Source organism: Eublepharis macularius, chromosome 2 (genome assembly GCF_028583425.1).
Source record: "Eublepharis macularius isolate TG4126 chromosome 2, MPM_Emac_v1.0, whole genome shotgun sequence".
NCBI lineage: Eukaryota > Metazoa > Chordata > Lepidosauria > Squamata > Eublepharidae > Eublepharis > Eublepharis macularius.
In genome coordinates, this window is record NC_072791.1 from 13,056,208 (window position 1) to 13,072,280 (window position 16,073).

A 16,073-nucleotide genomic window follows, 5' to 3' on the forward strand; every position below is an offset into this window, starting at 1 on the left:
CGCCTCTTCCCCCGGCTCAGCGGCGGCTGAGGGACTTCGCCCGAGCCATGGAGACCGAGGAGGCGGCGCGGGTCGGAAGCCTCAACTGGGAGCGGGGCTGGTACTTGTCGGCCCAGGAGCTGGAGGAGGGCGCCCCGCTGCTCTCGCCCGAGCCCCCCGGCGGCAGGGTGGGTGCCCGGGCTGGGTAGGGGTCGCGGGTAGGCAGGGAGGGTCGCCGGCTCCCGGTTGGGAAATTTGGGGTGTGGAGGGCAGGGACCTCAGCGCGGTATTATTGTTGTTGTTATTGTTTATTTGTAGTCTGCCTTTTTCAAAAAAATCCAAGACGGATTAGTTACATCCAGTAGAACCTTTAAGACTAACCAACTTTATTGAGGCATAAGCTTTCGAGAACCACAGCTCTCTTCGTCGTGCATCTGATGAAGAGAGCTGTGGTTCTTAAAAGCTTATGCCTCAATAAAGCTGGTTAGTCTTAAAGGTGCTACTGGACTTTTTACTATTTTGCAACCACAGACTAACACGGCAAACTCCTCTGGATCTATTTACATCCGGTGAATGCAATATTATCACTAGCTAGCACCTTCACAGAGGAAAAATACAATACAGCGAAACACTTAGGATGTTCAATGAACAAATACAACCGGGTATGGTAGCAGGAAATTTGGAAACAAGCATAATGCTGGAACACAGAGATGAAACCTTTCTGAAACAAAGCATAACCAAGCAATATGACATCCATCTATTAGCAACGTGAAAACTACCCGGTAGGATCAAGGTGGGTAGTCATGTTAGTCTGTTAGTGGCAGTTGAAAAGAACAAAAGCCCAGTAGCATCTATAAGACTAACAAAATTTGTGGTAAGATACGAAATTTTGTAAGTCACAGCTCACTTAAGAAGAATTTTGTTAGTCTCATAGGTGCTACTGGACTTTTCCTCTTTTCGACCACTCAGTAGGAGCAGATCTAGATCAGCAGACAGTACCCAGTGACATAGTCTGTAGTTCCTATCCCTTAGCAAGGCATCTCTCTGAGCTATTTCTTAAAACACATTCCTGTAATCTGAGTGAAAAGCCCTCCTGAATAATTCAGTTTTGCATAGTTTGCGGAGAGCCAGGAGAGCAGGAGCCCTCCTAACCTCCACAGGCCATTCCACAAGGTGGGGGTTACCACTGAGAAAGCCCATGTGTGGGCAGATGTTGATTTTGCCCAGCTGTAGGGTGGTATCTGCAGAAGGCCCTGTTCAGATGAGCGAAGCTGCCATGGTGGAGTGTTCGGAAAGAGGGGCTTCTGCAGATATGAGGGGCCAAAGCTGTGAAGGGCTTTGAGTGCAATTGAGATGGACTCTGTAGCATCACATCCCTGCTGATTTCCCTCTCCAAACTCCACCCTCTCCTAAATCTCCAGGAATTGCCCAAGCTGGACTTTGCAACCCTCTAATGGTCCCATTCTGTGGGCACCCCATAGAGCCCCAGAAACTTTTGACTGCTTTAAGAAAAACCCACGTGGCCCAAACTGTGGATGTTCCTGTAGAACAGACACCACTGTAATTCCACGGAGTCCCCTGTGAAGCAGTAGAGAAATAAATTTGTATTATCAGGGGGTTGCAGAGAGTAAAGCCACAGATTCCCCAAGTGACAGATTTGGGGTTCCCAATAGCTTTGCTTCTATGGCATTAAAAAGCCTATTGGATGCACCCTGCTCAAACTCTAAGGAACTGTTCTATTGCAAATTACCTCAACTGTTCTGGCATATCAAACTCTGTACTGTCCATCCCCCAAGAGTGTGATTGTAGAACTGGCCCCATTGTTCACCGTCCCTTGGAGCAAAGATCCACTGGCTTTATCTGTAAGACTGTTTATTTTGAGATTTGGGTGACCTCTGGATCAGGGATAACCTGGTTGTATTTCCTGTTTTTCAGTGGCACTTCTAGAAATAAAAGTTGGGAAACTATGGTTTTTATTAAAGTCAAAAAGAGTCCAGTAGCACCTTTAAGACTAACCAATTTTATTGTAGCATAAGCTTTCGAGAATCACAGTTCTCTTCATCAGATGCATGGAGGGCAGAAAGAAACATAAATCCTCTGGATCTATGGTTTTTATTATGCGCTTTGTGATTTCTAGTTCTAGGAATCCCATAGTGTCACAAGATATGATTTAAAACACACACACACACAATTCTTTATTCTAACCCTTTAAAATAGAGTACTGTTCTTTCTTTTTACTAGCCAAATCAACAGTATTTGGAGTTTGGGCTTCTCTGATCTTCATTGTCTTTTCTGTGTTGTAAGCTCTTTAAGGGGGCATCCATTTCATTCACAACGATTAGTCACCTTTAGACTTTAAGATATGGCGGAATGTAATTTAAGTAAATATCCCAAATGGGCCATGCTTCGTAGTCTTGGATTCTGCAGCAGCGTCTACTGTTTCATATGCATGCTTTAAAGGTATCTGGGAGTCTGCACTTGGGAAGTAAAATGGCTTTTCATCAGCACTTGCATTGTCCTTTTATGATGGTTTTCCTCAAGTGAAGAATTCTTCGTGTAACTCTCTGATTGGCTCAAACCTTTACAGAGAACATTGAATCAAGCGTCATCTTTTGGGTTCTCCGTGCTTAATCTAATGAACGCTATCATGGGAAGTGGAATTCTTGGATTAGCGTACGCCATGGCCAAGACAGGAATTATTGGATTTAGGTATGTTTTTAGTATCCATTTTAGTTTTCAGTACTCAGAGGCACCTAGTACATACACTATATGAGAATGTGTATATGTGGGGAGCGAGATCGCATCCACTCAAGTGACTCCTTCTGTATATTTGGTGTAGGATTTGAGATAGTCTATCATGGACAAGCCTGAGTGCGCATAGGCTCTGGACATGTGATCCTGGCTTTTCAGGAGCCTCTTCATTTGACTAATTTTTGTCTCAAGAATGATGATTTTCTAAACGCTGCAGAAGTACTATGTGATATGCTTTAAAAAGCATAAAAACTTTAAAAAAATACCAATTTGCTATCCCTAGCTCACATTAGCCATTCAGAGTTAATTCAAAGGCATCCATAAGTCTCCAAGGAGAAGGCCTTCCATGGTTGTGCTTTAGTCCTCCTTTCTGGGCTTGTACTGTATGAGCTTAGCATAGAATTGTGTAAAGAAGAAGGCACTATCTGTTAATAATAATATAATTATAATAATAACATCCGATTTATGTACCGCCCTTCAGGACAACTTAATGCCCACTGAGAGTGGTTTACAAAGTATGTTATTATTATCCCCACAACAACAAACGTCCTGTGAGGTGGGTGGGGCTGAGAGAGCTCTGAGAGAGCTGTGACTGACCCACGGTCACCCAGCTGGCTTCAAGAGGAGGAGTAGGGAATCAAACCCAGCTCTCCAGATTAGAGTCCTGCGCTCTTAACCACTACACCAAGCTGGCTCTCAGTTAGTGTTAGTGATTATAATTGCAAAGCACCTGGAGAGAGACGATCTCTTGTATTATGCAGGTGTGAAACATTCAGTCATGTTAACGTCAAGCCAAGCACTATCTAGCTATTTAGAATTTTTAGCCCACCTTTTTACTGAAAAAAAGCAAGTTAGCAAGAGACTGATGGATGTAACTGCTGCTTGTAAGGAAAAATGCTTAGATGTTTTATTTTTTCAACTAAAATGAATGCCTTGCTGATCATCAGGTATAGCTCATCGCTAAAATCCCAAGATGCTTCTCGGGGAAACAAGTCTCAGAGACTTGCTTTGCCTGCAGAAGGTCCCCATTTCAGTCCCCAGCATTCAGAGTTAAAGGGTCTCAGGTCAGAAGCGCTAGCAAAGACCCGTCTCTGCTTGAGATCAGAGATAGCCGTCGTCAGCCAGCATAGACTCTACATGTACTAGCAGTTTACCTTGCTATAATACATCTTCACTTACACATATTTTGATGACCTTTTTTGTTCCTCTCAGAGACAATGTACTTGTTTTTCTTCTATAGACTTTTGGATACATCGCCGTGTAACAAAACTGTGCAAATGATAATGTATTTTAACATAGATAAGTGAAGGGATGGAGAGGAGAAATGTTATGTAGTTTTAATAAGCTGCTATATGTTCTGTTTTTGATATTATGTTTACTCTTTAATGTTACTTTTTGTTATATTATTTGTTACATGTTTTGTTTTGATGTTATGTTTACTGTCTAAGGTTACTTTCTGTTATATACTCTGCTTTTGATATTCTTTCTGCAGTCCAATGATATTTTTTGTTTAATGAAATAATTTTTAAAAAACTACAAATTCATATTGCCACTGGTGGCTTTTGAAAGCTAGGACCCAGGCTTTTGAAAGCTAGGACCAAGTCCTGGGATGATGTACAGGTCACCTAATCAGAGCGCGATTGCAATTTGCCCTTCTTTGCTTGCGGCTGGGCAGAGGAGAGGGGAACTACTGCTACCCCCCCCCCTTGGCAAACTGACAAGTAGCAAATTAAATGACTGACCTAAATTGTCCTTGAATCTAGCTTATAGTATGAAATGGTTATAGTCTCCTCCTTCCCCGCATGCTTATGATGAGATCTAATTTTAACACAGAGAAAAAGTCAATGAAAAGCAGAACATGGAAAATATTGAGTAACCAGCAACTGAGTGATTTATGGCTAATGTGAACCATAAAATGAGGAAATTTGTCTTATGATGATTTTTTTTTTTTGGTTTCTGGGAAAATGCAGCTTACCAGCTCTCCATTTTAAAAATAATGTCTATTGTTTTAAGCCTGGCCTTGACCATTCATTTGTCTTTTCTAGTGTGCTGTTGCTGATCGTTGCCGTTCTTGCAGCTTACTCTGTGTTTTTGCTGCTTAGTCTGTGCATTCACACCGGTAAGTGGACAGCGTGTGCTTTTAAGGTGCAGTGTCAGCCTATATGAAGTTGAAAATGCATCCTCGTTTTGCAAAGGGCACCCCCAAAGCCTGTGCAATTACTGTGATGGGTGCCATATGGGTTCGCAAGGTGCACGTTCACGGAGAGCGTGTTTTGAATATTCTACAGCTGAATAGTAATTTATCCAAAGTAATGACTCGGTGCTTGCACAGGGGACTACCTTTACCTTTATCTTACTTGCTGGGCCTGTTGGGCCTCAGTGTTGCCTTTCCATGAAATGGGAGGGCACCCAAATAGACCTCTGTCTTGTTAGGGACTGCTTATTCCAGGGGAAGATGTATTATTGGACAGGCAGTCTTTCAGGGAAGCTTATCTGCTGCTACTGAATTTTTCATTGAAAAGCCTTTGATAAATCCCACGAAATAGTAGGGCACCCAAATGGACCCCTGCCTTGCTAGGTATTTTTATTTTATTTTATTTTATTTATTTATTTATGTCATTTATAGTCTGCCTTTCTCACTGAGACTCAAGGTGAATTACACAATGTGAGATTAGTACAGTCAGTATCAAGAACATTTCCATAAACAATGCCATAGGGTAAATAGATACAAGTTCACAAAGACACAGCATTAGCAGGAATCCAGTACAACATAGTGGTGAAGTCTATGGTTCCTACCTCATTAGCAGATCATCTGAGATCCCCTCCCTACAATACCGCCCTCCTATCTGAGTAAAAAGCCTTTTTGAATGATTTGGTTTTGCATCATTTGCGGAAAGCCAAGAGAGTGGACGCTTTCCAGACCTCCTCAGGCAGGCCATTCCACAGGATAGGGGCCACCACAGAGAAAGCCCGTGTACAGGCTGCTGTTGATTTCATACTGCTCATTGCAGAGGAAGATGTATTATTTCAGGGAAGCTTATCTGCTGCTGCTGCTGCTGAATTTTTCTCTGGAAAGCCTTCGATAAATCCCAAGTTGTCTGCAACACATTCGGACACCCGCTGCTCAGTACTAAAACCCCAGGGAGCTTCATAATGAACAATTATTTAGAGCCGAGATAGCCAACTACTGTATTCTCAGAGGCCTCTGTTTGCTAAACACTAGCCTCGGAAGTGAAATGAAAGTTGTGCCACACAGGCTGACTCATCCCTTCCCAAGTGTTCCTGATGGAATTGTGCTGCAGGAAGGGTATCACCGCTGTGGAGTATCACTGCTATGGAGTGCGCACTCTGGGCACAGCTAGGCCATTACAAACAAAAGAGAGGTGTGAAGTTAAACCGAGGGATGTTGCTGTTTTTCTGCACTTTGAAAATGATTGCATTTTCATATCTGATCTTGAAAGCTCATACCCTGGAAATCTAGTTGGGCTTTAAGGTGCTGCTGGACCCAAATCTTGCGAACTTTTAATGAAGTGGGGTAAAATCTTGACAAAGCTAGCAGAGTCTAGGCCAAATAGAGAGAAATCCTCCCCCTCCAATTGGAGGGGAGTGGAGAGAAAGTGATGAGCTAACTATCTTTAGTCCATCCCTAAAATTATAGCTTCATTTGGGAGGATTTCTATCAGAAAAACAAGATGAGGGGAAAGAGTTAACTCACCCAAGATCCAAATCAACTTCCTACTGGTTTTTCAAAAAATGAAAGATTACTGGAGATCTGATCATGGATCTCCAAGCTTCTAGTTCTCATTTAGTTCAGTGCCGGGACAGTTCACACGTTCTAAAGTCTTTGTGACCTCCGTGATGACCTTTAATCTGACCTACACGTGGGACTGAGTCTCTGGGCCAATCCTCACCTTACAAAGTGGATATCCACCTTATAGTGGATATGTGGACTCTGTAAGCAGACTTGCTCCTGGAGTTTTGTGCTGGGAACGCAATTCCGAGGTTGATGGAGACCATGGCACACGGAGTGAGTGGATTTAAGCGCCCCTCCCCAGGGCCGTTTTCCCATCCTGGGGCAAATCGCTCATTGCCACAGTGCAGAGAGCAGCTTGGGGTGAGGGAGGCAGAAGCCCCTTCTCCTCGTATGCCATGGTCCACCTGATCCATATTGGGTCTCCACATACCTGGGAGTTTTGTTCCCCAACACAGAATGAGCTGTTTGTAATGTGAATTGGCCCAATTCACTTTGAGGTGTGGCTTGTGCATATTGTGTTGCTCGTTTCTTCTGGTCCCCATCCCAGCAAAGACACAATGTTGGCCTAGGCCTAAGGGAATGCTGCTTGTCCTAGTTGCAGCCAGCTGAAGTTCCCCTGTGCCCTTTCCTGAGTATCCCTGAGGTATTTTTTCCTCACAACAGCCCTGAAATTTAGGTTAGGCAGAGTGTGTGTGACGGGCTCAAGGTCACCCAGCGATCTTCATGGCAGAGTGAGGATTCGAACCTGGGTCTCCCCTACTCTCAATGTCTGCCACCACAAAGGACGAATCTGCTCTTACTAAGCACCGTTCTCAGTTTCTCTGTCCTCTTCTCCAGTAAGAGCATCCCAACAGGAAGGGCTTTTTTTCTGGGAAAAGAGGTGGTGGAACTCAGTGGTGGAACTCAGGACTGCACAATGATGTCACTTTGAGTCAGCTGGAACAAAGGGGGAGTTTTTTTTAAGTTTAAATCACCCTTGGCGAAAATGGTCATATGGCTGGTGGCCCTGTCCCCTGATCTCCAGACAGAGGGGAGTTTAGATTGCTCTCCGCACCGCTGAGGCGCGGAGCGCAATCTAAACTCCCCTCTCTCTGGAGATCAGGGGGCGGAGCCACCAGCCATGTGACCATTTTCAAGAGGTGCCGGAACTCCATTCCAAAGCGTTCCCGCTGAAAAAAAAGCCCTGCCAACATGCCATTTGAATTAGTGAGTTGGCTGGGACCCTGCCTGACAGCAGTTCTGCTGAAGCCACTGGATTTCAGCTGGGCATCGGCCAAAATCCTTGCCCCAAAGCAATTTGCAATCAGCTTCACTTGGGGAAGGGCAAGGGAACCTCACTCCCTTGGCATCTGGCCTTGCATCACAGGTGATTGACTAGCCAAGAAATTTGCTGCCTTTAGAATCTAGTTGAGAGCAATAGTTCCAGTATTCTGGGTCAAGCAGCTGCTGGGAATTTTCCCCAGGCAACGGTTTAGTTAGGGCCATGTGTGAGAGCTGGAAGTTCCAGTACAGAACCTTCCTTTAGAAGACGTACAGAATGGGCCATTTTAACAGCTCCCCATCCCACCCTAACTGTGAGTCTAAAATGGGAGCAGCCACACTGCATTTTTTAAGCCATGCAGGATCCTGTGCGTGCTCGTTAAGAGGTACACAGGCGACTGCCCATCTTTGTAAAATGTGTGCAGGGTTCCTCTGGCATGGAAAATCTGGGATTAATATGGAGACTCAGATCTACCCAGCATCCAAAGCCTGTTCTTGATCACACAAGTAGAAATCAGAAGGGCAGCTAAGATGATGTCTGGAGTAGTATTGTTATGGGGAATGGAATTTCCCCCCCCCCCACGCCAATTCAGTATTGGTCAAAACCGAGCATCAAAAACTCAGCCCAACATAAAAACATAGACCATAAAAAGAGACATCATTTTCTTGGCGTCCTCTTCATCCAGCAACCCTAAATGCCTTGAAATCTTTCTCCAGGGGGCAGGGGCGATATGTAGGAAATCAGAACTTGTAGATGTATTTCATGGCTACTTCCTACTAAATTTGAAAGTGATGTAATTTTCCAGAAGATACTTCTGTTGTGGTTTAGGGAAGGGGTGGGGGAAGCAAAGTGTATAAGTGTAAAATCTGTTAGAGCAAGATTGTTTTATATATGCCTGTTTTAAATATATGCCACAATTCTGAATTGCTCTCTTCCTTCTAATAGCTGTCACTTCTTATGAAGATCTTGGCCTTTTTGCATTTGGCTTACCCGGAAAGGTAATTACCCAACCAGCTCTCCCTGTTCTTTTCATGAAATCCTTTGGTTTGTTCTGATTGTTTAAGACTATAGGTACAGTAAACATGTTAATGGTGGAAGGAACAATGCATTTCTAAATTTCTAGAGCCATGATCTAAATCTCTGCAGGGCTGTTGTATGCACATGGAGCTCTGTGTGAGGAACTGATGCCTTGCCTAATTTTAAACACGGCCATATTTCTCAGCTCCTGGAGGAGTGGTTGCATCTGTGGGCACAGAGCTCCATACTTAGCATGAAGGGCCAAGTTAGTAATATCTCCAGAGATGGGGGGCAGTAGCTAATTTGTGTGCCTCGATTTCGGCTATTAATCTGCCTATCATTGTCATGCCAATATTGTGTTATGCATTTTATGCTGATCATAATTGTCTGCTAAGGTTGTATTCTATATAAATCATCTGAGAGTGTGTAAACTGCTAACTTAAAATGCACTGAGCCAGTGGGGCTGTCTGTTATCTATTGAAAGTATTTCCGTTCACTTCAGGAGCAAGTGTCCTTGGAAGCAAGCTGCGGGCAGCGAGCAATGTCTCTTTTCTCAGAGACTGCGATGATTTCATTCTGTTCTCTGTCTAGCCTAAACTAATCAATTCCCATGTAACTCTTTGGGGTTTCACGCCAGAATGTCAATGGACCCAAAGGGTGGGAAGTTTCCCTATAATTAGTAGTGTCCTTTTTTGAATAGTCACTTCTGCCAATTGCTACCTTTGTGTGAACACCCTCAACAGTATGGATCTCTAATAAAGTTGCTTCAACTGGAACAATGGTGTGTTAACTGTGGAGAACTTGAGGGCCCTAACTGCCAGGGACTAACAATCATTTTTATGAGTCTGAGGGCTACCCATCCACCTCTGTCATTCATAAGTTGGTGGTCGTGTATTATTTTACAAAGCACCTTGGATTGCGCTCCCATGATTGCAAAACAGTCCGTTGTAAAAGCAAGCATGAGTTAGAGCAGATTCATCTGTGATTTTGAGGGTTGTTTTTTGTCCCCAAACATGAAACAGCAGCGATAGGAATAGTTTGTTTTTATGATGTTCTCTTTGTCACACCCACTGAGCTCTTGATGTTTGTTTGATCAGTTCTGCAGCTTGTTTTTAAAGAGGTGAGTTAGGACGGGTTGAGAGTGATGTTCCTAACACAGTTTTCTTTTTTTTTTGACAGGTTCTTGTGGCCTGCACAATCGTCGTTCAGAATATCGGAGGTAAGAGACTGCAGACTTAAGGCATGGTGTTGAGGCGCCTGTAGAGTGTAGGATTTTGTGCCTGTGGGAGAGAGCAGAAAAGGAGAGAGGGACGCAGCTGTAACTTGAAAATTGGTCTTGCTGTGCTCCAATCCTAGTGCAACCCTAAGAACACTTTCCTGGGAATAAGCCCCACTGAGTAGGCGTCTGAGTAGACCTGCTTAGATTTGCAGTGCTGATGTTTTACATCATCTCTTTTTGTGTGTTATTAATATTCGTAATTACATGTTCATCCTGCCCTTCCTCCAAAGAGCTGAGGGTGGCATACATTTTTCTCTGCTCCTCCATTTTATCCTCCCAACAACCCTATTAGGTAGGTTAGACTGAGAGAGCGTGGGCGGCCCAAACTTATCCAGCAGGTTTTACAACAGAGTGAGAATTCGAACCTTGGTCTTCCAGATCCATTTCCAGTCTTCTAACTACTCCACCACACTGGAGCACACCAACCAAGACATGCCAGTACGGTATAGTGGTTAGAGTGCCAGACTAGTACCTGGAAGATCCAGTTTCGAATCCCCACTCTGCCGTGGAAGCCCAGTAGGTAACCTTGAGCCTGTCTCATATTCTCAGCCTAGCCTACCTCACAGGTTTGTTGTAGGCTAAAATGGAGGAGAGAAGAATCATGTAAGCTACCTTGGGTCCCTCTGGAGAAAAAGTTGGGGTATAAATAAAGTAAAATAAATAAAGATGTTGATAACAGTACCCTGTCATATGTTATGCCAAATTTATCTCCTGTGGCAAGGCTACGGGAGACAATGATGAAGCAGCCTTTAGAAAACTGGGGCTTTTGGAGATCCTTTCAGCTGCTAAATTGAATGTCTGATGATGATGTCCTCTTCGGCATGACCGTAAGTTGTATGGTCATATCTTATTCATTGTGGGAAACAAGACTGTGCTCCCGGTGGGCCTTTGGTCTGATAGTCGGGTGTCCAGTGATGCTGTCCTCCTGTCCACCCCCCCCCCCCCCGCAGTCCTGCAGCATCAGGCACCGTCCTCAGGCCCTGCAGCACCGCCTCTGCCAGTACCTCAGCTGCCGCTGCCTGTACAGAGCCCCAGGCCACCTTCACCATTAGGACAGCAGCAGCCAATGCCCAGGCACAACCCTGGGGAACAGCCTCCAGCCACCCAGCTGACTCACCCTTCTCCTGCAGTTGCCCAGGCAGCTTCACCTGAGCCAGGCACACAGCAGGTTGTCGGCAGCATGAGCCAGGCAAGCACAGGCCCCAAACTGCGAAGGGAGCCACTGGAGAGGCCCCAGAAGCAGCAGAGGCAAACCAGGCAAAGAACAGAGCAAATGCTCCACCCTGGACTTGGATGGTGGGACCAGGAGACTGCAGAATATACCCAGCCATGCCATCGGATAGGCAGGGAGAAGGGCCATTCAGGGATGCTAGGTGAGGATTGGGAGAAAACCCGGGGAGGTGGGGCAATGGGAATCCTTTAAAGGCAGGTTCCTGTGGTGGCTGAGCAGGAACTGCAGGGAAAGGCAGCTGGAGTGTGCTGTCACTCCCAGGGCAGGAGAAGGAGCAAGATGATGCAACCCCTTACCCTGCCCATCTGAGGCTGGACGACACCTGCCTGGGGGGCTGGCAGGATGGCAGAAGATCAGGTGGGGGCGCCAGTGAGGAAAGAGCCTCAGACAAGGCTCTTTGGGTGTGCACAGTCCGCCCATAGCGGAGAGCTATTTCTTTTTGACTTGCTTCATCCAGCAGCAGGATATTTGTTCGTGAGCAGCTTAACTGATGCTGCATCATGAGTAGATGTGCTCGCTAGGTGGTCTTCTACTTGGAATGGGGTCTCTTTCCGCTTGCAGATATGCTGTAGTCTTTGCAATCAAGCTTTTGGGGTGGGGGCTTTGTTTCACACAGCAGAATTTTCGGAGCCCCCCCTCCCCGGTAGCACTGGAAACCCAGTGTATGGTGGAGAAGTTGGAGGTTCTTTTCCAATTTACAAAAGCTTCCCATGGCAGTTGGAGATCTGCCATGGGAGCGGGGAGATCATCAAGAAAACCTCTTTTGCCATAGGAATTGAGGTGATCTTTAAAGAAGTGATGTGCTATTAAATGTCTCCTGGGATTGGGTGTGAAGAGTTTGATTCCTGGGAGCAGATTTGTGGCTGAGAAACCAAAATTTTCTAAAAATGAGTTGTACCAGCAGTTCCCAGTATGTATCCTAAAGGGACTAGTTGCAAACTCACGGACGCTTCATTGCTGTTATGCTAAGTTGCTCGTCTGCTTCCATATGCTTTGTTTGGGGAAGGAGTTTTAATCTAAACTGGAAAGATGAGGTCTCGAAAGCTGTAGCTGCTGAGTGATGCATGTTGATGTCGTTGCATAAATTTGAGTCGCTTTTGACAGTCGTTATCCTAAGCATACTTAGAACTTGGCTGCTTTTGTTTGTTTTTTAATTTTCTGGCTCTCGATGTTAAAAAAACCTTACATTTAAAAGTGTGGTGAACTCCTGGGATTAACTCCAGACCTGAGTGAGAACACAGTAACGCAGAGGACTAGAGGTTATTTATTCATTCTGGTGTAGAGTGATGTTACGTAATGATGAACAAATTTTTTAATTTCCTTTCCTATTTGACTACACTTATAAATAAATGCCATGAAACGAGTTGAGGCGAGGCATTGAAGGGTCAGACTGAACTGGGGCCTCGTACAAGAGTATGGCGGTCAAAGGAAATTCGAGTCTGATTTCCTCCTCCTCCTAACAGTTCATAACCTTCCATGCATGTCACTTTTAATAAAACTCTCTTGAGCAGCCCTAGAGGTCTGGACTATTGTGAATTGGGTGTTATCAAACTACTTATTCTATCCATTGCAATAATTCTAGCTGTCACAAACCTGGGATGTATCTGCCAAAAATTCTCATTTCTGATTAATTCAAGAGGCCGCTTCTGTGGTTGGAAAAATAATTATTCCAAGCTTTTAAATAGCCCTGGTCTTTTGGATGGAAGCCTCCTAGTCCCCTCTGTAGCATCTTTCTATGGGAAATTTGCCGGTGGGCATGGGAAAGGCTGGGCATTTCCACCCCCCTTAACAAAATTAACCTATGCTAAACTGTAGAAAAGGCAAGTTGTTTTGCCATTAATAAAAGATCTTCTTGGATTACTTGAAGGACGTTCTTGCTTCTTCTCTGTCTGCAGCTCATAGTTTTTGCAGCTGGATTTGAGTCTAGTGGTACCTTAGGGACCAACAAGATTTTCAGAGTGTAACTTTTCAACAGTCAGAGCTCCCTTCTTCAAACATGGACTCGTGTCTGAAGAAGGGAGCTCAGGAACGTGACTCTTGAAAAAGTTAGACTCTGAAAGTCTCGTTGGTCTTTAAGGTGCCATTGGACTCAAGTCCTTCTCTTCTACGGCAGACTGACACAGCTACCCACCTAACTATAGTTTTTGCAGTGTGTGTCTCCTGTCGAGACATTCTGACTGTACCTTTTCTATGCCAAATATAACATTAAAATATGCCTACCTGACATTAAAAATTTACCCTCTGCTTATCCAGTGGGCAAGCATTTTGGTTGCTTGTGGGTAACGTTGGGGTCTTCACCTGCATTTGAAGGTGCTAAGCTGGACGCTGGCTCTTCCTGGTTCCCATGCTGGCACTGGTGCCAGCTCTTTCAAATAGCCACGCTCCAGCTTGGATCCCAGTGTGAATCTCCCATTCTGCCTCTTGGCTGTTAAGCCATTTAACCATTTTTCCAAGTATCAGCCCACTGCCCAGTGCTGCAATCTAGCAGGGCGATGCTTGGGACAGATTGTTAAGCAGCTGAAGGGACAGATGCAAAGTTACAGCATGCCAGATGTGTCCTCCGCTCACTTTTGCTCATCTCTGTCGTAAATCTTATAAGATACGTAACTTTAATCATGCCCTGTAGATATATTCGGACCAATCATCGGTTTGAAGACTTCTTCAAACGGTGCTTCAGACTTTCTTCTTGGGCTAGGGTACAGGGAGTAGGGTCGAAGAAGGGACAGGAAAATAAAACTGCCAGCAACACAATGCCTTGATCTAAACCTTTAGGGCAGCTGCATTCATAATACATTGTACAGTTCTAATCACCTCATTTCAAAAAGGTATAATGCTCGGGAAAGGGTCAGACACAGCAACCAAAACCATCACCTTCCCTATTTGGGGATTTTTAGTTTTTAAAAAAAGATGACCAAGGAGAAATGTAATGAGGCTTATAAAATTTTAAATGGTATGAAGAGAGCGGTAAGAAAGAGATTATTTTTCCCTCCTCCTCCCAAATTTATGGAAGCCAGGTCTTATTGAAGCTTTGTTCCCTGTAGTATCCATGATGAGAATTAATACTTGAATACTTGATTCGGGGATGAAAAGTGGGAAAGGGCTGTTGCCTTTACTTATTTCCTTACTTATTGAACACATGATACTGCCATGTACTAAATCATACCCTCCGTCCTATTCAAGATCAGCTCTGTCTGCTCAGACTTGCAGTGGCTGTCCAGGGTCTCAGGCAGAGGTCTTTGCTATCACCTGCTACTGATTCTTTCAACTGGGTATCCCGGGGAATTAAACCTGGGACTTTCTGCATGCCAAGCAGATGCTCCATCCCAGGATACTTTATAAATGTTTTATTTATAGTCCACCTTTCATGCTGAGACTCAAGGTGGATTACAAAATTGAAAACAATGCAGTGGGAACCGTATAATGCACGGCGTATAAGAAATGCAAATACTTGATTACAGAATTTAGAAAGCAATACAATAAGAACCAGATAATGCATGTAATTTATTTTTATTTATTTATTTTTTCAATTTATATACCGCCCATCCCCAGGGGCTCTGGGCGGTGAACAGTTAAAATCGATAAAAACAAAAACTAAAATCAATATACAAATAATAAAACAAATTAACAAGGTGCAGCGGTGGGGAGAACCTTCCCCACCCCAAAGGTGGGAGGCTGACATGGCACCGCCCCCTTCAATCACCAAATGCCTGGCGGAACAGCTCTGTCTTACAGGCCCGGCGGAACGATAATATGTCCCGCTGGGCCCGGGTTTCCATTGACAGAGCGTTCCACCAGGCTGGGGCCAGGACTGAAAAGGCCCTGGCCCTGGTTGAAGCGAGGCGGGCTTCCTTAGGGCCGGGGACCACAAGTAAATATTTATTTGCTGATCGAAGCAATCTCCGGGGAACGTACAGGGAGAGGCGGTCCCGAAGATATGCCGGTCCCAATAATAAAGGATACCGCAAATTGCAACCCTTGTCTGTGGGCCTCCTGGAAGGATCTGGCCGTCCACTGATGGAAAGAGGATGCTGGAATAAATGGACTCTGTGTCTGATCCAGGAGGGCTCTTGTTGCATCTTTATGAAAGCTGAGCTTCTTTGCGAGTTTTGAAGGGAAAACAAATCCCCAAATTCTTCTCGTAGCTTTCATGATGTTGTACATAGCAGTTAACACACTTTTAAATTTTCTCTTTCCTTATGACGGGAAATGCTTGTGATTTTTCCAAGAGATGGGAGAGAGACAGGACCATCTGCAGAGTTATATGGGACCCGCTGAGACCCATATAAAAATTATTTCCTACAAGGTGTTTGCATGTAGGTAGTGAAATGTGAACTTCTGTTTCCTACTGAAGAAATTTTTAGTGCAAAAATATTACAGTCCGGAGGACTTTTTAAAAAACTAAACGTCAGAAGCACATCATTTGCAAGTCCTCTGGGTTTAGCATAGATCACTCTCTTTGTTTTCATGTCCAGGAAAACTCTTACAGACATAACTCTTGTGTTGCTGATTTTTGTGTGTGGCTATTTAGTAACCACCACCTCATTGGCAAGGGATAAGATCTTGGCACCAACAAAACTATTAAACGAAACATGATTCGACAGGACATCTCTGTTATCCGAAAGTGAAGCTAAAGTGCGTGGCTAGGAAGCTCGGTGTGATTAAAATAAAGAGAACGGACATATTGTAAGCTGAAAGAAGTGATGGTTCCCTTTATAAAAACAGTTGGATGTTTGTTTGCCTTCCCGTGCTTTCACAAGAGGAGGCAGCAAGAAAGACGATCTGCCGCAAACTAACACGGTGC

The 16,073-nt window shown here is 44.6% G+C and overlaps 1 protein-coding gene across 1 annotated transcript in view; it reads left to right on the plus strand.

Annotated features, from left to right (window-relative positions):
* Positions 1–4: 4 nt before the first annotated feature.
* The window catches only part of SLC38A6 (solute carrier family 38 member 6), a 79,282-nt gene continuing 63,213 nt past the window's right edge, over positions 5–16,073 (plus strand). Inside the window, exons 1-5 of the mRNA XM_054972499.1 lie at positions 5–167; positions 2,567–2,688; positions 4,776–4,849; positions 8,691–8,743; positions 9,942–9,981. Of these exons, the coding sequence (XP_054828474.1) occupies positions 48–167; positions 2,567–2,688; positions 4,776–4,849; positions 8,691–8,743; positions 9,942–9,981 (409 nt within the window). The 5' untranslated portion in view covers positions 5–47. The remainder of the gene's footprint in view (positions 168–2,566; positions 2,689–4,775; positions 4,850–8,690; positions 8,744–9,941; positions 9,982–16,073) is intronic.